We start from the raw sequence: 23,108 nt of genomic DNA on the forward strand, positions 1-23,108 counted from the left end.
GACTCCATGACCGGCCCGCACTCCCTCACGAGTGGCGTCAGACTGTTGGGAATTATTCCATCAAGACTCCTTGATATCCCCAGTTGGAGCTATTGTGTTTCTAAGCAATATACTAAGATTTAATCTTTGAAAATTCGACTCTTTACCCGTGCATGTTGGATTTTTGTTGTTCCGATAAATATGTGCAATTTTTTCTAAACTGGGGTGGCATACTTTTGTTGATGTTTTCACTGTGTTACTGTGTGTCTGAACAAATACTTTACACATTGCTCCTGAGAGAAGCCTGATTGTTTGTGCCAAGCTATGAAGGGGGTGAGCAGGGGTTATCTTAGCTTTGTGAATCGCCTATCCTGACTAGAGTGGGGGTAACCACTGCCAATTAGAGACCCCATTTCTAATGCCATGTCTAAAATTATGGTTCTTTTAAAATTTTTCTTCCTTTGTGTTTCATCTTTTAGCAAAAGTAGCTATTTTATTGGGTTTTTAATTGATGCACAGAAAGGCTTTGCTGAAGCGGTACCATGTTAGGCTCATGGTATTTAAGTATGGATTTGGATATTTGTGCTAAACTGTTTGGACTTGTTGAGAAATTTACTGGCTCACAACGATTCTGCCAATACATTTTTCTTTGGGAAACGCAGATTTCTCTGTTTCCTGTAGATTTCTTGGCTCCTCATTAATTTGGGACGTTCTGAAAAATGTAAGCAGCTATGGAGGCCCTCCCTACCTTACCCCCTCCCCCTATCGCAGGTGTGAGGTCAGTTTAGTTGTTTGTTAGTTAATTCTATTTCTAGTATTATATTTTTCTTTTACTGTATGTTTTTTTTTTTTTTTAACTTTCAGAAATAAAAAACTAATGTTCTGAAACATCATTGCTCTTGCTCTAAAATCGCTTTATTGAAGTGAAAACTAACATTACACAATTTCCTCTTGAATTGAACGACCTGCAACTCAATTAAAATGAAAAACCTATTTTTAAACCTGGATGACATTTTAATTACGCCTGGGTAATCAGAGTAATTTTAGGTTTGTCTTGTTATGCAAACTTACACAATTACACCTGTTTGCATAATTTGGGGAAAAATGCCTACCCAAAAGCACAAGTGCCTTCTGTTTTTGTTTGGTTGCATTTAGAGCTGATTTCTTAGCTCTAAGTGCAGTATTTAATTCATTTTGGACACAAGGGTGCATTGTGTGCTAAGAAAATAATGCTAAATGCAGGATTAGTTTCCTCACTTAATTCTGTGTATTCTCGATGTAATTTTGCATAATTACACTACAGCAAATTACGTGAGTTACTGCCACCCCTACTTATATTAAAAAGTCCACACTTTGCTATTTAATCTCCTTTTTCAAGCTTTTCTTTAATTGCGTTATACTCCTCTGAATACATTATGAATCGATGAGTGCTCAACATTTTCTTTATTAGCTTTTAGCTGTAATACAAGAATTTGATAGAGTTTCAATAAACTTACTTCACATTATTTTTTAAATACTTTGTGAAAAGAAGTTTATATCCGCACAACCATAAGAATTAATTCCACTACCTAAAGAGCGAACACCTAATATAATGACATGGGCAGGCAAAGGGTCATTATGAGTTAGATACGCATGGGTTATACACTGGTGTGATTTGGACCTTTCATTGTATGAGTGTTCATGTATAATCATCCGGACACACTCAGTGTAGGCAAACACTGTTTTGCTTTACTCTTGCTTTCGTTTTCATTCTACCAAGTAAACATTTATGAGTATTCCCAAGTTCATCATGGCGGTAGATTTAGAAAAATCTTTATGATCCATTACATTTCTTTGTTACTTCATTATAATTCTCTGTTGTCAATCTGATATTCTATCATGCTGTTCTTCAACCAGAAAGTAGCAAATCCAGCAGCTCGCAATTGTGACATAATGAATGTTAAACCATTGCACGTCCTATCTTCTCTTACAGCGGCATATTATTCAGATCATTTTTTAAATTAACCTTTATATTAGAGATGCTGGTCTAGATTTTCTTGCAAGATCATTTTGTAAAAAGTACGACAAACAGTCTGAGAATTAGTGGGCAAATTTACCTTTCTTTAAATACATTTCATATTTATTTATCAGTTGGTGTGCATGCATGAGTCCTCAAACCTTAGTATTTGCATTAGCACAAACTTGCTCACATAATCAGTATTACATTTTACATCTTGTCAGGGTACTAGCAAAGAAACAAATCCTTCTTGTAGCCACTTGTTACTGATTGAAAGCGAAAAGGACATCTTAAGTCACCTGCATTTATAAAAGTTTGTTTAGACAAATACACACTCCCTCCAGCCGGTGGCTCTTATTTATTTAATGGGCATTGGTGCCTAAACAATAAATTTTGCGTGGGGGCCCAAATCCAAAAACAACATTTACGTAGACATTACTAAGAAGAACAAGTGAAGCAGGCCCTTTTGGCGGTAAGGCCCAGAGTATTCAGAAATGGGTTGGAGTACTGGGAACAGTGGAGGGAGACTTACATGATTCACATGTCTTAAATAAAAAAGGCAACATTATCACAAGCTGTAGGAAATAATAAGAGGGACATTAGAAGAGTAGCACTTAATTCACATATGCTGTCAATGTTCAAGATGGAGAAAAGGGATATGAATGGCATGGTTGTAGTGTTGTGGTGGTAGCAGAAGAATAACATCTATCAGAGAGTAGGCATATCGAAGCAATGGCTGTAGTAGCAATGACAACACATTCACAGTTTCATAGATGCTTGCCATGGTTGCTCCAAGTGTAAATATTCACCCAGTTCTTGCTAACATAGCACACAGTTTCTTGCCTTTATCCCCGTCTCACGTATCGCCCTGCTTCATTCATTTTTCCAGCTCTGTAGCTGTCCATCCAATTCTCTTATTGGACCAATTCCTTAACGGATCCTTGGCAATTTTCCAACCAGTTGTTACCTGTCTCCTGGCCACTAGTAGTCTGAAGTCCACCAACCTTGCTGCTTAATTCCACCTTTTTCCAATGGGCTTAGCAGACATGCTTCTGTCACTCTGCTGGTGTGTCGACTGTTGAAGTGAGAGCATCTCTACCACCTGTTTCCAGTAATATCTAATAGAAGGACATATCCAGACAACATAGAAGAATGTTTCCTTAAAGGCTATCATGTGTGACATTGGGAGAGCTGGGATTGTTCTCTTTTAAACTGACTCCGATAATAAATGATCTATGCAGATAGTAATATAGTTGTAGTTTGTACCTCATGTTACTGTGTACTTGTTATATTTCTAACCTTATCATGGGCAGCCGCTGGTTATCTAAGTGTGTGACCAGCTCCACACTCCAGTGGGACTTAACTTTCACTTGGGTCAGAAGGTTGGCCGTACATGGTTGATACAGGTCTTCTTATTGGCCTCAGCTTAATAGGTACCTTTTCAGGTGTTGGTGCTGTAACATTGTTGCTCAAGTACCTTAGTTGGACTAATACAAAATCACTAAAAGTGGTACATATTAAACTTTTTTGATCGATCTGTAAAGGATATTAGCTGTAGCTCCCAAATGAATCCCAAAACCTTCCATCTTCTACTCATATTAATACATTGACTCCCTTTCATAGGTTTGTAAAGTGTCAGAACCTCCTCACCTCCCCCCCATTTTGGAATCAGCATGGGGGAAAAAGTGATGACCAACATTTAATTACACAGTAGCATGCCTCCAAATTCAGTATGTGGCATTGATCTCCATTGGCTGTTTGCCCAGAATAAGCTCTTCACCTAGGTGCCTGCCCTATGCTTTGGGACAGACTTTCCAAACTTCCTTCAGCAAAGCTACACACTGTTGTGTATTGTATCCCAAAGGAAGCCTTATTCATTGAAGAAAAATACAGCATAGGACACGTGTGCCACTAAACAAATTTGGAAAGAAAACATTTGGACTCAACAACTCGTTACTGTGCACTACAGAAAATCATTTCATAGTTCGACAAAAATGCGTACTTTGCCCCAGATAATAACAGCACTATGGGGCCATTTGTGGTAGCCTGTGCATTTCAGAACAACATAACATCACATAACACCATTATGACAAATAAACCACAGTTCACACATGTCACAGTACGTTATTCTCTAAAAATCAGACTTATGTTTCAGAGCTTTGGGAGTTTGTAGGCGTTTACTGAGCATCTATTATAATCTTAATTTTCAGTTATAAATAGGCATATCTATGTATGCATGTACACAGTGTAATGTGTTATTTTGTATCATTGCCTGGTGTGGAGAGAAGTCCTGACTCATGAGAGATGAAGCCTCAAGTGGATCAAGATTTCCCTCCCCTCCTCGGTAATGGTAATAAGTGGCACGCCCTCGGGATGCAACGCTGTTCTTCCGTGTGCATTACTTATAAACACAGGTATTTAACCAGGACACAGGTGGTTTTATCTGTGTAGTGAGATGCATTTACACTGGATAGGCTTTCTGGTAAAATAGTTGAATTTTCTCTTTAAAGTGATTGATTGGAAATACAACCTGTGGGGGTAGTAAGCATGCTATCACACATTAATTAGATTCTGTCATGGTAATGGCATAGAATTTAAAAAGATGACTCTATAGAAGTATGTTTCTTAGTACACTTGCTCCAAATGACGCTTATTGGTCCACATTGATTTTGGCTGGAATGGCAGAGGTATGTTGTGCACATGATGTATTTCAGTTGTAAAGACCCCAGTTGCACCACACAACCATCCCTGTTCAAAGTAATAAGCACATAAAAACTAAATGTAAACAATGTCTAAAATCTTTCCGGATAGGGTACACAGATATGACAAGCGTGGGGAAAATGTGGCCTGCCCATCTTTTTACGCAACAGCAGAATGACACTTTTCCAGCTTGTAGAGCTTGTGTGTGACAGTGGGGGCTTAGTACTGCTCAGCTGTGCATCTTGAAAGCCTTTTAGTGAGAAGAGGCTGACTTTATTTAATTGTTTATTTATGTGTTTTTCTGTAGCGTGAACATGGCCTTAGGTTGTTAGACTGCTTTTAATGAAAAAGGGGCAAATTACACGAGTGAAAGGAAACTAAGATGACAATGTGTGAGATTGCAGGTCCTCAGTAAAACAATGCATAAATTAGGTTGAGTAAAAATACAGATGCACATTGTAAATGTTAATGTCACACAGCTTTGAAGGCTGGACTCTGTTATTAGTATGATTGTTAAAAAGCATTTAAATTGTGTTGAAACACCATCTGGGGGAACGAGGCGATTTGGCGGGCGGGGTCTGGGCTCTTGGGGGTCTTGGCCCTTGGTTGCATGCAGGTGGGCGATCAGTTGAATAGTCTTCTTTTTCCTTTTCTGTGGTTTCGTCATCACAAAGCAACCCGCCACATGATTATTGCCAAAACCTCCCACCCGCAGTATTTTATCAGAAGGTTCCAGCTTTGAATTTTGGCATAAGCTGAAGTTGTCCTACGAAGGGTCACAGAGGATGCACACTTTTAGTTGTAGTGTTGGTCAACAAAAACTGAGTGAGGGAGTATATTAAGGGAATCAACTGATACTGCCTTCCAGTGCCCATATGTATTAACAAGAATCAAGAAGCCTGACTAAATAGGTGCGAGGTCAGGGTATTGTATCCCTGCTATCTGACGGACTTTAACTAAAACAGAACCAAGAATAAGTCTTCTCCAACACCATGTGTGAAGATAAAGAATGCACTTCCATTGACAGGCATCATCATGGGGTACCTCCTCACGACTACCAATATCTAGGTAAGCAGCTAGGTCTTTTGGAGAGCACTTCACAGGGTTGTTGGAGGCTTTTTTAGGATTTCTTTATTAGTGAAGGAATAGTGCTATTCAACACCTGCAGGGTTTTAGTATACATGCCTAGTGTATGTTTTGTTGGAAACAAAACAAAACACTGGGAGTATAGTGATTCCTCCGTGAAAAGGAATGGAAGGTTATCTTAAAAAGGCATATGACAAGGTAATTTCATGTTTTTGCGTAGTTAGAAAACACAGTGATCCCAAGAGGTCTGTGCAGCACAGGCTCTCCGTCAACATGTTTCTGCCATTGTTGCCCACACTTACTGCAGCAGAGAATATGTGAATTATATATGTTTTTGTCCCTGCGGAGTAAGATTTGTGGGGATGACAACCAGAAAAATTCGGATCTGGGCTAATAAACACCTTAGCAGTATCCACGCTGGAAGACTGACTACTACATTAGTTACCCTCTACACAGATCCGTCAAATGAACTGTGATGTCACATGGACTGTGTTGGAGCAGATGCCCTAACAAAGGCCTGGCCAACAAAAAATTAAATTGTATCAACTGACCTAATCATATGCATTTTTTTATTAAATATTTTTATTGTATGTTTCAACATACATCTTAAACATTGGTTCATCAGTACCCATTCCCTGACCTCCCACACATTGCAAATGAAGCATAGTACATTGTTATATGGTTAATTCCACTTTTACCCCATACCCACCTCTCCGTTCCCTCCCCACAACCTCTTCACTCATGTGACTACAGAGGGTTCGCAATTTCACTTTGTCTGCTCATTATTACCCTTGCAGTACCTTTCCTATTCACCCAGGTTCATCTTCAGCAGTTCTTTCCCAACCCTCCCAAATTTTCTCAAACTATGGTTGTGGTGGTGTTCCATATCCCCACCTTTGTGCAATATCCCTTCTTGCTACCATACACCCCAGATTTACCAAGATCTTCTGATAACAGACGAAGACCGATGGGCCCCACATTGCCAGAAGTGCCAGCTGAAGGTGGAGCTCCAGTGGTTGCCCTGTAGCTTTTCCTAGGGATTTTCCTACTTCTTCCTAGAAGTTTCGCAGGTGTGGGCAGCTCCAGAGAGTGTGGAAGAATGTGCCCTCCAGTCCACACCCACGATGGCAGCTTGAATCTTCCACTATTTATACAATAGTGTGTGGGTATAGTAAACCCTGTGTAAGATCTTTATCTGTCGGAAGCTAGCCTTAACGGCCACCTCTGCGTGGAACCCCAGGACTTCTTGCTAGTCTTCCTCGTCCAGCTCTCCAAGATCTTTCTTCCATCTACCCAACAGTTTTAACATTGGTGATTGAGTGTTACGCATGACGGTGCCATATGTCAGCAAAATCAGTTTTTTTAAATCAATGTGGCCATCTAGTAACCTCCGTTCCAGTGGGGAGTCTTCTTGTGTTTCCTCTTCTGAGGACACACAGTGTTGGAGGGCGTGGCTCAATTGTCTGTAGTTTAGCCACTGGGATTCTGGAATTTTATATTCTTCCCTCAGGACAGATTATGGTTTTACACCGTTTGCATCCCACACATCCGTCAGCAAGGACAATCCGATATTGTCCCATCCTCTAAAGCCCTGGAGAGTCACCACAGGTTCCCAGGCTAGTTCCCTCCCATAATGGTGTCTTCGGAGTCAGTCTTTCTTTCCATCTCATTTCTCTAGTCAGTTTCTTCCAGATAGCTACAGCTTTCATGGTGGCTAGACATATCTTGGTCTGTAACCGGCTCCCGTACAAACCGAAACTCTTCTCTCCCATGCTTGATCTGCCCTGCTGATACACCGAATCATCCCAGTCTGCCTATGCCCAGTCCTGGGCCACGCTCGACTGCACCACCTCATATTATTTACTGAGACATGGTGAGATAATGCCTCCTTCGTATTTGGTCTTGTAAGAACCGCATTGCTATTCTGGGTTGCCCACTCACCCACAGCAGTGTCCTAACTTACACATCTACCCTAGTAAATAAGGCATCTGGTAGTGTATTAGGGCTGTTCTGTAGTACAGATAACATTCTGGGGAGTGCTGTCATCTTATAGCGCTCCGCCTTTCCTAGCATCAAGAGAGGCAGAGTCCGCCAGTATTTTTCATCCTCCTCTAATGCTTTAGCATGGGGTGTATGTTTGCTTCATAGTGCATGTCGGGGGTCTGACTAATCCAAATTCCCAGATATTCAAATCTGGTGGCCTCTATACTTAGTGGGAGCGTAGGCATGGCCTCCAGCTGTTCTAATCCCACTAGGAACAATAGGGATATATCCCAGTTAATTGCAGATCTGGATTAGTTCCCAAAAATGCAGAAAATCTCCGTTAAGCAAACTAGTGTCTGTGTGATGTTGGATTGGAATAGCGGGATATAATCTGCGTACAACAAAACTCATTCAGTCTACCCATTGGTTCCCGGCCAGCCCCAGATCTGGGCATCAACTCCCATCCATTTTGTTTTTGGTTGTATGACAATAGTGAACAGCATTGGCGAGAGAGGGCACCCCTGACAGGTACCTCTTTGTATGTTAAATGGCTTTGAAGTATGGCCATTGACCTTCACTCTCGCCGTTGGCCTATCATGAAGCAGTTTGACCCATCTAAGATATTTTGGTCCAAAAGCCATCTTGGCTCTCAGCTTTAGCCGGATCGAGCGGCTAGGCATGAACCCGTCCTGATCTGGATATACCCGATCGGCTATCACCCCCCCTAATGGGTGAACCAGGGTTTTTGTTAGGATTTTAATGTCTACATTTAGGAGTGAGATCTGCCGGTAGGAGGCACAGTCTTCCTTGCGTTTACCTGCCTTATGAATGAGCACAATCGTTGCCAGCCTCATATAATATGGCAATCTGTTTTCCTTAAACGCCGCCTGGAAGGCAGCGTGTAGTGGTGCTGCCGTCCATCTGGACAGTTTGCTAAACAGTTCAGCCGGGAACCCATTTTGGCCTGTTGTCTTGCCCGATTGCATCTGTATCATTGCTAAGACCATCTTCTCAACCGTTAAATGAGATTCTAGTCCTGCTCTTTGTTGCGGTCTCCTAGGGCAGTAGTTTATGAAGTCAATTATCTACCGCCTCGGGCGTTCGGTCACATCTCCTTGAATGTTTCTAGGTAGGTGGCAAATTCTTCTGCAATGCTATGTCTGTCAGCAACCATCCCCCCATTTCTAGTCGTGATCGCCCTAATTGCCATGCTCTCCCTTTGTTTGCTTCCTATCCAGGCCAAGAGTTTGTGTGCCTTATTGCCAACTTCGAAAATCTTCTTCTGTTTTGCCTGATAACTTATTTTAATCTCTTGGTGGGCGACTGCTTCAAACTCAGTTTGCTTTAGGTCAGTCTCTCTCTTAGTGTCTAGTGTATGGGATATTGCATAACCCTGTTCCAGTTGAGCGAGTTCCTGTTCCAGGTTAACTAATCTGTGTTGATGGACTCGTATATCCCCTATTTCGCCTGTCATAATGACCCCCTTAATAAGTTACCTTGTATGGCTCCCAAAGTGTCACAGGGCTTTTCAGAGAATCTTTATTTTCAACAGGGTATTGCTTGGTGGCTTTACTCAATCTTTTAATTTCCTAGGTGGTTGAGAGACACGTCTCTATCCGCCAGTTCTCTCTAGACTTCTTCACGTTTATGGATAACAACACCCGCAAGGCTAAGTGGTCGCTGATTCCGCGGGCCAGATAGCCTGCCTCATTGAACCTCAGCAGTGAATGGCTTGTGGTGAAAAAATAATCAAGCTATTAGTGCATATCGTGCACCCCTAAGTAAAAGGAGCATCCTCTTTCATCACTGTGTAGAGAGCACCAGATGTCGCCCAGCCCAAGCGCCTGCACAAAGCCTTCTAGTTTCCCTCTGGTCGCTTCACTCTCTACTTTCTTGCTATGTCTGTCTAGGTGTGTATTTAGTGGATGATTGAAATCCCCACCTATTACTGCTAGTGCTGAAGGAGCATCTACTAATATGGCTCCTGTTTTCTGTAACGTCCCTGGTTGAAGTCGTGGGGGGGAAGTAGACATTAATCAGCAATATGTGTTCGCTTTGGTATTCCCCTAGTATCGCTAAATATGTACCCTGTGTGTCCGTCTATGTATGTTGGATGTGGAATGGTACTGCTTTCCTAAGGAAGGACAGCACACCCCTAGAGCCTGATCTGTTTTGGAAGTATCCTGCCACTTTGTATTTGCACTCCCCATGCTGGAATGTTGACTGTCAAGGAGATGTGCTTCCTGTAGAAACACTACATCCGGCTTGTACCTGCCCAGTGCTTTTGTGGACAACCAGACTTCTCTTCATTTTATTGCCTAAGCTGTTGATGTTCCATGTCCACAGCGTTAATGACTGGGTATTAGTCATGATATGTGCATGTATTTCACTCTCTTATAGTAGACCTACCTCCTGTACGTGGGTGTGTCGGGCTTTTCTCATTATGGTGTTTCAAGGTATTATAAACAATCCCCCAAATCACCCCCTTCCCTACTTTACTGTGTGGTGATCCTAAAACTAACCACCCCCCAATTTACAGTATGTGTAAATCACAAACTTTAACAATATTAAACTGTCAATTGCTTCAATCAATGGGGTTTCCCAGGCATGACTGTCACCTGGATTGCTATTGTTCTTAGACAGTCTCAATCAGTGCACTAAGCCCCGTCATTCCTCTACGTCCCTTGCGTAGTCTGCAGCACACATCTCCCACAGCCTGCAGTAATTCCAGTGTTGTGCATCTTTTTCTGTGGCCCAGTGAGCCTAATCACTAGCGGATGCCATCTTGCTTGCTCTGATCTGTCTCGCATGCTCGGCGACGGTTCAGCACCATCACTCAATATATTGAAGTCTTCACTCGCTCATTCTGTGCCCATCTCACAGCAGGAGATTATTGTAGCTTCCGTGTCTCATGCAGTCACTTTATTTCAGGATAATCCGGCTTGAGTCTGGCAGAGGAGCTCAGACTCACTGCTCCTGTGCTATTGCCAGTCCGTCCACGTCCCAATCATATGCATTTTAGATAACCTTCTGTCCCTTTTCATAAAGAAATCACTATAAACCAGGTGTCTCCGACAAACCACAGTCAGGGAATATCTGTAAAGATCCTGTGATCGAGAAATTGCTCCGTTCCTTCACTAAAAAGCATCACACAAAGAGAAAAACAAAAATAAAACCACCCCTACGTGCTCCTAATGGAGCCTGCTACTTACGTAAATCATTGGGAGTAGCGATGAGATGCCCGATGGGGAAGCATACTGATGGAAGGGTACGAGGGTATCTTTCCTTTTTAACAACATATGTTGATGTAGGTGTTCAAGAGGAACTATTCTTTTTTCTCTTTTGCTTGTAATCTGCCAGGTATGGGTAGGGCTTTGGTGAAGCTTCTTTGGTAGAAACCCGTTTCTGCGGTAGGGCGCATCTGCAAAGCTAAACAACTGGCATTGCCAATTGGTCTGGCTTTGAAGGTATGTTGTATAAAATTTGAAACATTAAGTAAATAGCATGGAAATGGATATGCATTTGTGCGGAAATGAAGAACTGTAGAATGTTGTTGGTTACGGTTAAATGGTCAGGTGACAATTGTACTTTTAAAACAGATGTTTTAACTACCTGTGGATTCCTCACCTAATGAATAGAGTCCCAAAACATGTAGATTAATGACTGTAGATTAATGACTGCCCTTCTCCCATCTGTGCTCCTGCCAGAGAAAAACAGCTTCAATTATATAGTTATCTAGGACACTTTGATAGCATTACAGTGTCATGCCTGTGGCACTGAAAGTTCAAGCTCAGGCGGCTGGATAGATAAAATGATCTCTGCTGTGTAGAGGGACAGTACTTATTTTGTGGAAGTACACAACATCTGCTCGATCTAATCATGTACTCCTAGCTCCCAGCATATGGGAGGAGCTGAAACCTCTCTTTAGTGATCCTCACATAATTGTTTGGCAACATCTGTGCTGTCAAGCTAGAACATAAAAGGTTTTCTGGGCAGTTCTTGCGGGGAATTTCACTAATTGTGATGTAGGTAAAAACATTAGCTATCAAAGAAACAAGTGAAAAACAAAACTACAGATTACGAACAGCAGGTAGAGTCATAAGAAAGTTCGTGATCTTCAGATGCTAAAGTAGGAAGTTGTGGATGCAGTGCATGGCCCAGAACATTTTTTCAATCTTTCAGTCCTGATTTATCTGTGTGTGTACGTGCCCCAAACAGACGTTCTTAATATGGCTCCAAGGTAGCAAGATGTTTAATGCTAGAGGAGATCTGGTCTGTGGTGCAGCAAGGAACCTCAAGTCATGCAAGGAACCTCTGGTCATGGGTTCTAATCCAATTGGAGCACTTGGTTACCAACTTGTTTGAGCCTAGGCAAATCATTTTATTTATCTGCACCTCTGGTTGCAATGTGAATATGTAGACAAATAATTGTGCAGAGTATGGTCTGTTAATCTCCCAGTTACACCCTTCCATTCCCTCTTCCCATCACTCTAAGCCAGAGGCCAACCTATACATGAAGGCCAGTGACCCATGTTCCAGATGCTCTTACTCTATTTCTCCGTGGTTACTTTTCTACTCCCCCAATATTTACTCCTTAATGTTCACCTGAACTCAGAAATACCTTAGTCATTAGGTTACATGTCCGAAGTGTTGATCTAACAGGATTTTTTGTTTCCCATCAGATTTCCCAGGAAGGTGAAGTGGTCAGGGCATCATGGAGACTGGGGCGAATTCTACCACCCTCCTCGTCGAAGGGATGACCTGCAATTCCTGTGTCCAGAGTATTGAACAGATGATTGGGAAACTGAGTGGAGTGCACAGTATTCAGGTTGGTCTCCTTCTGATAGTGTCTTGACTGTGCCCTGAGAGCTATGCTTGTGTTGACAGCCGGCCATGAATCCAGTAATTAGAAGGTGGCATGGGAAAGCGGCACTGGTTCTTAGTAGGTTAAACATCACTAGAAACAAATTGACTACAATAATACAAGATCTAACGGGTAGGTGCTAGAAATGCAAAATAGAATTTCTCCTGGCCGTAAACTCCGACTGCTAACTTACCCAGTAGCTTAAATCTAGACACTGCATAAAAAAAAAAGGTGTGGTACAGATGGGTGGTTATGAGTGCTTTTCTTAAACCACCCAGGGCCCAGTTTCAAAAGCAAGGTACGAGAGAGGAAAGTTGTAATTTAGGAATCCAAACATTGACATTCAACATTGATGTTGTAATGTACATAATATCTTAATACAGAACTTTGCTGGTCAGATGTAACAATTAACCCTCAACTGAATTTTTGCTTCATGCTTTATTGTGTGCAACAGAAGGATGTTGGGTTTCTGTCTTCCTTTCCCTGGTATGCTATTGGAATGCTATCAAAATTTCTTGTTTGCTAGCCTGTTGATTTCAACATTGGTGGAACATCAGCAGTGGAAGACGAAGGAAGAACTGTAAATGTTGTAATATGGTGTTTTTGTTTCTTTTGAAAGCCACATGTATTGGGATAATGTTTTTCTTAAAGAGAAGGTCTCAAGGTATGTGATTGTGCACCATGAAACTGTATGTTCCCCACCAAACTTCTCCTAGTCTTTTTAAGGTCGAGCCTGCGTCGCATGCGCTAGTGCATGCGTATCGCTAGCGAGACGCTTAAGGTATTAGAAAAGGACTCGGAGCCCCATCGACGTCACGTCCGTGTCTTTCATTGGCAAGTTGGCTTGCCTGTTAGAATCTGCTTCTTTCTATTAGTGGAAGGCACTCCATACGTCATGCCTTTTCCGTGGTTAGCCCTCCTCGAGCGCAGCGACCAAGTACGGGAAACATGCGAGGCTCGCTGGGGTTGTGGACTACTTTTTCTCTGTTTTAGGAGCGCGATCTCGCTGGGCAGAAGTCGAGTGCTTCGTTAATTGCACTTTTACCGGTAAACTGTACAGCGTAATCACGCTATTTTTTTCTTTTAATGCAGGGAAAATCTGGTTGGGAGTTTACAACTGTGAACAGTTGTAACTCTGACAAATGCGAGACCCTAGTGCATTGCAAATGCTTGTTTTTAATATTGTTTCTGGTCTTGGAGAGGAGAAGATAATGTTTAAGTCAGTTGAGATCTGTTTCAGATTACTTCCATCCTCTTTACCCTGTGTTCCCCTTCTTCTAGGGGTGTAGGATGACATCTGTCACCCCTCCATCCAAACCCCTAACTCTTCCTTTTAGAGTGTGTGTGACTGACCCCACCCCAGTCATAGGTGCATTGGGTTGAATTGTGCTGAGGGTGTGCTGTTGCGTCTTCAGGCATTCACCATTAGCTCTCCAGAAGAATGGGACTGCACGAGAACCATCAGAGCAGTGAACAGCAACAGAACAACTTATTCTGAAATGATATTTTTTGCTCATCACGAATGGGAAATCTATATATGATATTCAGTAGGTCAGGTTGGATAATCTCCTGATCAAAACCAGACACCCTATTACACCTTGTCTCGCTCTGAGTCCCCCTCCGTCCCTTTCCATGGACCCCACACCGTCTCGAACTGGTGTGGACATCCACTTTCATAGTAAACCCCCTTCTCTGCTCTCATGCACCAGTTCATGTTTGAGGTCCACTCAGATGCTGTGCGTTATCGCCACTACTCCCCCCCCAAATGTCAATTTTTCTAGTATTCTCAGTGGTATTCTATATAGTCAACTTTGAACGCCTCCCGAACATCTTGGATACTCCGTTCCTGGAGTGATCGGACTACTTGCTGGTACTTATGTTTACACTGCGTTTTTCGTCTTCATTGTCACACTTCTTACAGTATGAGGCTGATTCATGTTTATGACATGGGACATTGTGCTAGCCTTCTAAACGTGTAATCTGCTTCCAGAAGTCTGTTGAGACCTGCTCAAAGCCTTGACTGCTAAACTTTTCCTGTGACATGGTAAACATGCCACGCTTGCTTGGGCCTCTTCTCCATACTAACCTGCATGTTGTGAAAAAGGACTGCACATATTCCTTGAGGATGTGTTTTGTATGGGTGAAGGTGACTCACATTTTTTAAATCGTGGACATTTAATAATTCATACTCTTTGTATTTCTCCTGTGAGTTTTGTATTCCTCCATAGATGCCAAAACACAGTATTGAACACTGATTTTAATGTCACTGTGCAGCCTCATTTCATGACTTTGGAGTAAGAATATACAGTTCGTACTTAAATAACGAGTAAGCTAAATGTAACTTTTTAGTCTGTGTTAAATATGGCACTAACTATAGTTATTAAATGCACAGAACCTCAGTGTTGGTGACTTCATTCCACCCTCTTCCTGAAAGTATCTTCCTTCAGAGAGATTTGTCCTCTTAATTCATGAGTTTGAGAGGGCATATTGGGGACATGACCGGCAAATATTCAAAATTAGGATTGGTTTGTCTTTAACATTAAAAAAATAGGGGGGCACAGAAGCAAAATACAAAATGTTGCACATTTCAAACAATTTGTCTCCTATATGAAAAATAGTTTTTGTTGGAAGCACGTCAGTGTAAGATGGATGATGTTTTCAGTATTTATGGAAGGGAGAAAGAATTGCATTTGCTGGTTGCAGTAATTCTCCGTTTTGAGATCTGAATACGAGGATAATGTTTCTGTGTAATGTGCTACTGCTCATGGAGAGTTCCAGATAGTGAAAGGTTTTAGAACTAAAACAGTTGCTTAAATATTTTTTTTAGTAAAATGTTTTTATTTGGTTTTGAAAAGAACAGTACAAATAGACACCAAAATGCGCCCATGGTATACAAGGAAACAATGCAGGTGGGCATAAATGTGGCAATAATAATCATATATGTAATTGACTGTGAACTGAAAGCATTGAGGTACACAACGGACAGCAGGTTTGTACAGTCAGAGCGATGAAGCATTACATTAGACGTGAACGGACAGGGCATCAGATTCTTCTTCCAACTTCTCTAGGTCATGGTATGCAATCCACCCACCCCAAATTTTTAAGAACGTCTGGGGACATTCCCATGCTGTTCAATCATTACTGTCGAAATAAACTTGATGAACAACGTTGCCTTGGATAAGTCTTAGTCTAGACTTGATGGCTACTTCTTTCGGGTGCATCAGTGCAGCCTCCCAGTCTAGATCATCTAGTTCCCCCCACCTCCAATTCCCATTTGGCACTCAACTTCTTTAGGGAGTCGGTACGTTATAGACTGAAGAAATCACTTTTTCAGTGAGCTCCCCCATTAGGAGCCTCACTCTAGAGGTGCTTATTCAAGGATGGCTATGTCGATGTGTTCCAAGTTTCATCCATGGCTGAGTTGCAGATATTTGAAGCATTGGGTTTCATGGAGGTAATAGTCCTTCTGAAGGGATTGATAGGATATAAAACCCCCATCCTCAACTAGGTCCCCCACTTTGGAAATACCGATAAGGTCCCACTTGTTAAAACTCCCAAGTTTTCCCAGTTCTTTGAAATTTGTGCCCAGCCATAATGGGGTCTCTTGGTAATTCTGCGTGTCCACTGCATATGTTTGTTTATTTTTAGCCACGCCTCAAACGCCACTTGAGTTTCAAGTAGGAAATGTCCCATCCCTCTCCCCCCAGAGAGATAGATTTGTAGGGGGACCCGTGGAACTGAGTTTTTTCAAGTGCATATGTAGGATGATCTCGAGGTAAATAGTTCCAGTCATTAATAATAATTGAATGGGCTGCCCAAAAGTAGGCTCTGTTATTGGGGAGAGAAATAGCCTCATTGTCTTGATTGAGTTGTAATGTCATGGGAGCTATCCTGGGATGTTTATTGTTCTTTAACAAGGTCCTAAGTTTGTTGTCTATCTTAGCGAATAGCTCATCAGGGATTTTACAATATGTATTCTGAAGGGTGCACAAGAACATCAGAAGGGTGATGATCTTAAACATAGCCACCCTTCCCAATATAGTTAAGGGCAGCGCCTTCCAGCGCTCCACATCGTCATGGAATGCCATCAGTACCTTAATGACATTCCTCTCCATGCATCTGTCCTGGGCTTGAGTGGCATATATATTCCCAAGTATTGGAATCCCTCTCGATCTATGCGCAGTCTCCCAGGGAGAACCGACAGATCCAGGTCGCCGTCAGCAGGAAAAAATAACAAATGTATCCCACTTTATGGTGTACCCCAAGTGGGCACCATATCTGTCAAAAGCCTGGAATGTCTCAAGAATAGACTCTTCCAGGTAGATAAGGTAAAAAAGGACATCATTGGTGTGTAGCAATATCTTTTCCTTGTCTATTGGGGACCTGGCGACGCAGAAGTCCTTGATGCTAGGGTGGGGCTCGGACCATTCAAGCCGATGGTTCCAGTACCAAACCAAACAGGAGTGGTGACACGGGCAGCCCTGTCGGGTTCCCCTCCTAATGAGTAAGTTTGCAAAGAGCACGCCATTAACTCGTATCGCCACCACGGAAGCATGCTAAAGCAGCACTACTACTCACAGCTGGAATTGTGAACCAAAGCCGAACCTCCACAGTGTTTGCATCTTAAATGTCCAGTGGACAGCATCAAATGCCTTTTTGGCATCTAGAGATATGAACCATTGAGGGTCAGGATGAGTCTGGACCTCCGCTAACCAGTTGTGGAGTCCACAAAAGTTACACCTGGTTGAGCGCCTAGGCATAAAGCTGGATTGATATTTTGAATAAGTGAGGATGTCTTGTGGTCAGTATTGTTGCTAGTATCTTGGTTTCGAAGTTGAGCAAGGAGATGGGGCAATAAGACCCGCAGCTGAAGGCTGGCTTCCCCGCTTTACGTATTACCACTATTGTGGCTTTACACAAGTCGATGGGAGTATTCCCTCTTCACGGGCCCTCAAGTACATATTAAGCTTATTAAGCAGATGTGGAGCCAGTATATTTGCATATTTCTCAGCGGGATACCATTAGGACCCAGAGTTTTGTCAGAGTTCAATTTGACCGTGGCTGCCTGCACTTCGGAAAGGGAGAATTCCTCCTCGAGTGCAGCGCAGTCACCCACTGAAAGGGTTGGGACTGTGGCTGCGTTGAGAGATTCTGCAATTTTATTGATCAAATCTGTTTATTATTTTCAAGTTATTAACGTGTCAAGTACAACTTTTTGCAATAAGACAGTCACAATGCAGCAGTACTAGCCTGGAAGCGTGGGGGTAGTCCATAACAATCCACTCCTGGTCAACCATGCTCAAATAGGCCACCTCCTCGCCTCCTCTATGTACTCCCACCCCTTGGGGGGTCGCCCACCATCATGTGCTGCACTGTGAAGCGATCTCCATGCATGGTAATATACAACATAGAAATGATTAGTAAAACACCAACATCGTTTCCCTGAAATGGCCCGCCATACAGCAATCACTCGAATCCCCCGCCCTACCCCTGCATGGTCCCGGTTCTCCCAGGAATCCCTCCCGCAAACCCACTCCGAAAAGCTCAGGTCAAGCCCAGCACTCTCAAGTAAGCCGGACATGTCAACTCCGTGAACTCGGTGGATAAGATCTGCAAGAATGGTTGCCATAGGTCCCGGAAATCACCGCCCTGCTGCTGTGAGGTCAGAGTAAGCTTCTCCATAGCGAGAATGAACCACAGCTTATGAAGCCATGATGTAAATGTCGGAATCCTGTCAGTACCCCACATCCCTAATATCAGCTGCAACGCCGCATTAAGGGCCAGGGCCATCTGCCGTCCTTTCAATGATCTAAGGGGGAAGGTGAGCGGGTTGGGCAGGCCCAACAAGATATACAATGGGAATCTGGGGATCTGAGTACCAAACGCTGCATGAATAGTGTCTATAACACTCTCCCAGTATCTATGAAGTTTGGGGCAGTGCCAGAGTAAGTACACAAGCGTCCCTCCACCCCCACACCACTGCCAGAGGCTAGACTTAGTGGGATCCCAAGTGTGAATCCTTGCTGGGGTGAAGTACCAATAGGAGGCCACCTTATATGCTGTCTCTGTGCCTGCCGCATTATAAGCCGTGTGGTTTGTCCTATAAAAGATACTATCCCAATCTTCGGCAGACAGTTCCCTTTCCAGTTCCCTTTCCCATCACAACTGACCTTTTAGATTTAGGTGGACGACCCTCCCCCTGCAATATTCCATAAAGCTCAGAGATCACCCGTTTATCATCCTTCTTCACTAGGAGCCATTTTTCAAACGGTGTTAGCGGCCTATTAATTAATGCTCTATTAGCTGGCAACAGGGCCCAATGCCGTATTTGATAGTACGTCATCCTGTCTGCCTCTGTTAAGCCATATGTCTCCCTCATCTGGTCAAAGGAGATCACCCCCCGGCTCATCAAAGAGACACCCCACCCTTTTACAGCCCCCTTCATACCATCGGCGCAATGCTTCCACTTGTAGGCCCGGTCCAAAGTCAGGGTTCGCACCCAGAGGGGTCATTGGGGATGGGAACGTCGTCCGTCCCAATCGACCAGCCACCACGTCCCATACACGCAACGTTACTTCCGTAATCGGGGATGAATAAAGACCGCTCGCCCTGTGCCGGCGTCGGAGCCATGGCTCCTTCCCTATATGGGAGCCCGCCACCGCTTGGTCCATGAAGCACCAATGTTTCTCAGTAGACGGGCGACTCCACTCTAGTAAAAAACGCAACTGCGCTGCCTGAAAATATCGTAAGAGGCAGGGAACCGCTAATCCCCCCATCCCCTTGGGGCGGTACAGAACCTGACGTGGAAGACGCGTCGCTCTACCCTCCCAAATTAATCTCAGAACCGCAGTTTGAAGGGTTGCAATCGTTCGGGTCGGAGGCGTCAGGGGAAGCGCCTGGAACACATACAGGACACGTGGCAGGATAGTCATCTTCACCGCCGCCACCCTGCCCAACCAAGACAGCTTAAGTCTCCCCCAGGTCTCTAGATCCCGCTGCACCTCGCGAACTAATTTCGTGTAGTTCAGAGTCGCCTTCTAACTATGGAAGGCGCCAAATCAATCCCCAAATAAGGAAGTCGCGAGGACGACCATATAAAATGGAATCGGGCCCTCAGGTCACTTTCATGCTCAGCGCTAATAAATCGACTCTGGGCTTGTGACTTCTGCATATTCATCCGGAATCCCGAGACCCGGCCAAATTCATCAAGTATCCCCATTAGCGCAGGCAGCGAGGTCGCGGGCTCCGCCAGGGTAAGAATCACGTCATCCGCATACAGGGAAATGAGATGGTCATCGCCCCCGAATTTCACACCAGTGATCTGAGGACTATCACGCAGCCGCTGCGCCAGGGGCTCCATATAAAGTGCAATCATTAGAGGTGAAAGCGGACACCCCTGCCGAGTCCCTCGCTGGATTGAGAACAGCAATGATAGCATCCCATTGACCCGGACCGCCGCCCGAGGCGCCTGGTAGATACAACGGATCCATGCCATAAAGCCCGGGCCCAACCCAAAGCGTTCAAGCACCATGAACAGTTATTGCCAATGGACTCTATCGAACGCCTTTTCGGCGTCAATAGAAAGGAAAAGCGCCTCCCTGCATGACCCGAACGTTTTGTCCAGCAGATGAAGCAATCGCTTCGTATTATCGCTGCACTGCCTGTGCAGTATAAAACCTGCTTGGTCAGGATCCACAAGGCCCGGCATGTAGTAATTAAGGCGATGAGCAAATATTCCTGTAAATAATTTGGCATCAATATTCAAGAGCGAGATCGGCCTATAGGAGGCGCATTCCTCGGGGTCTTTCCCCGGCTTAGGAATAACCACAATAATGGCATCCAACATACTGGCTGTTAGAGCTCCTGTCGCTCGGAAGGAATTGAAAAGCCGCACTAATATCAGTACAAGTTCCACACAAAAGGTCTTATAAAAAAGAGCAGTGAAACCATCCGGACCAGGGGACTTCCCCACCTGCAAACGCAAGATTGCTGATATGACCTCTTCTGCCCTTACAGGCTGATCTAATAAAGCAGCCTCCCTCTCGCCCAGAGGAGTAATTGCTATACCCTCTAGAAATGCATCAGGAACCACATTACCCCGATCGTCAGCCTCATACAATCCCCGATAGAACTCCGCAAAGGCCTCCGCAATTTGGTCGCTCGTTGTCGCTTCCGCTCCCGAGGGAGAACGGACCAGCTTTATCATCGACGTTGCGCTCTTAACCGGTGTGCCAAAAGCTTCCCACATCTATTACTCCCAATATAATACTTGTGCTTAAGGCGTGCCACCGCATACTCTGCCCTGTCCCAATCTAGCCGTTTCAGCTGCTTCCTTACTTTCCTCAGCTCCCGCCAGACTCTAGGGGCACCCGTATGTTTATGGGAGCGTTCCAATACCGCCATGCTATTTTAGACTGTGTTGCCAGCAGGTGATCCCTATATAGTCTCTCGTGAAAGTCCGCAAAAGCGCCTGCTATTTCTTTGTCTGTTGCATAGATGCATCTATTCCCTCTATTTGGCGCACCCATCTGGTCTCTCTTTCCTGATGGCCCACCCATGGCAGTAACTTTCCCCAGTTATGTAGATTCTTGATTGCCCTGTATGCCTACATATCGTAAATATGTGGTACTAGGTGTCCAAGCAAGGCATTTAAGCATAACCCCCGAAACTTAGGCGTGAGATTTATTAATTTGGTCATACTTGACTGGTCTTCTTCCGTCATGAGAACTTGTGAATTTACAAATATTTGGTATTAACTTATCCATAAGGCGTAGGGAAGTATATGGATATGCCATCTACTGCTGGCAGTCAGGTTTAATAGGTTTGCAGAAGTAAATATGAACTAACAGCATGCTATTAATGCCTTTGCCACAGTTCATCTATCGTTTTGGACAGGGACATTTTAGGAGACAACAGAGCAAACTTGCTTTACATTCCCATGAATGCCTTGTTTTGCTATGTTATCAGCTTTTGTATAGCTCACTTCTACCGTTTGTATGTTATCCTATCTCATTCAGAGTGTGGGTGTCCTTCAGTTCAGTTCTGGGATTTTCAACCGGTTTGTGTCCGGGTTGGCCATTGTTTTTGGATTATGAAGATTGGGTGGTCAAGGGTATTGTTTTGATGATGGTTTATGTTTATTAATGTATACGACATGCATGGATTTGTTTGCTTCCTTGAATTTGACACACTGTGTTGAGAGATTACAAATATGTGACTTACACCGCTTAGTACTGCTGCATTGGTGTGCTCTTTTGTCACGTGAAACATGTGAACACATGCTTGGAAATGTTTTAACTGGTCGGAGTTTGGAAACGTACAAATTACAGCTTTGTTTGCACTATCTATGTGTAAAACCTTTTTTTCATAATTTAGTAGCTTTTATTAGTTTCCTTAAATTGTCCAAGATTTACCTGAACTAATGGGTATTCCATTGTTTTGGTAGTTAAGTGACCCATCCCGCAGATCTCAATTCTTATTTCCAGGATCAGTTTTATGACTTACTAAAAGTAATCCATTTATGGCCAATAGAGTTCCATTGGGCTGGCTGACCATAAATAGCAGAATGTAGGTTTAGGCAAAGGATGCAAGTTCCTTTACTCCCAGAGGTTGAGCATCATCCTGAATCAGAGTTCCCTAGAAGACCTTAACTGCCTTGCATTGGGTCATCAAAGATCGAGGCAGGCTGTGCGGGGTCTGTGTTTAGTCCACACACTCTTGCATTGTAGGAGATTAGCCTCTTTCTAACTTGGTTACCCCCACTTTTGGCCTGTTTGTGTGTTTGACTGTGTCTACTGGGATCCTGCTAATCAGGACACCAGTAGGTATCCTCTCTCCCTTAAATGTGGTTGTTGGTTACTGTTAACACAATATTTCACCCGCAATTGGCATACTGGTGCCCCCTTATAAGTCCCTAGTATATGGTTCCTAGGTATCCAGGGCATTGGGGTTCCAGGGGATCCCTTTGGGCTGCAGCATATATTTTGCCACCCATAGGGAGCCCATGCAAAGGCTTCTGCAGGATCGCCATTGCAGCCTGCGTGAAAAGGTGCAAGCACCCTTTCACTGCCATTTACACTGCACCAGGCCACTTACAGGTCACCCCTATGGCAGGCACTCCAGTCCTGAGGGCAGGGCGCAAAGTACCTGTGTGTGAGGGCACCCCTACACTAGTAGAGGTGCCCCCACGAACTCCAGGACCATTTTCCCACACTTCGTGAGTGCGGGGACACCATTTTACACGTGTACTGGACATAGGTCCCTACCTATGTCCAGCTACATAATGTTAACTCCGAACATAGGCATGTTTGGTATCAAACATGTTGGAATCATACCACAGGGCTTTTGCAAGCATTAGTTGTATGATTCCATGCACTCTGGGTGCTCCTTAGAGGACCCCGAGTATTGCCATTTCAGCCCTGTGAGGGTTTCCAAGCAGTCCAAGCTGCTGCCACCTCCCAGACAGGTTTCTGCCCTCCTGTTGCTTGAGAAGCTCAAGCC

The 23,108-nt window shown here is 43.8% G+C and overlaps 1 protein-coding gene across 2 annotated transcripts in view; it reads left to right on the top strand.

Annotated features, from left to right (window-relative positions):
• The window catches only part of ATP7A (ATPase copper transporting alpha), a 307,765-nt gene that overhangs the window by 28,269 nt on the left and 256,388 nt on the right, over positions 1–23,108 (top strand). For both annotated transcript variants that reach the window (XM_069211097.1, XM_069211107.1), the window contains exon 2: positions 12,427–12,572. In XM_069211097.1, the coding sequence (XP_069067198.1) occupies positions 12,459–12,572 (114 nt within the window). In that variant the 5' untranslated portion in view covers positions 12,427–12,458. The remainder of the gene's footprint in view (positions 1–12,426; positions 12,573–23,108) is intronic.

Source organism: Pleurodeles waltl, chromosome 2_1 (genome assembly GCF_031143425.1).
Source record: "Pleurodeles waltl isolate 20211129_DDA chromosome 2_1, aPleWal1.hap1.20221129, whole genome shotgun sequence".
Taxonomy (NCBI): Eukaryota; Metazoa; Chordata; class Amphibia; order Caudata; family Salamandridae; genus Pleurodeles; species Pleurodeles waltl.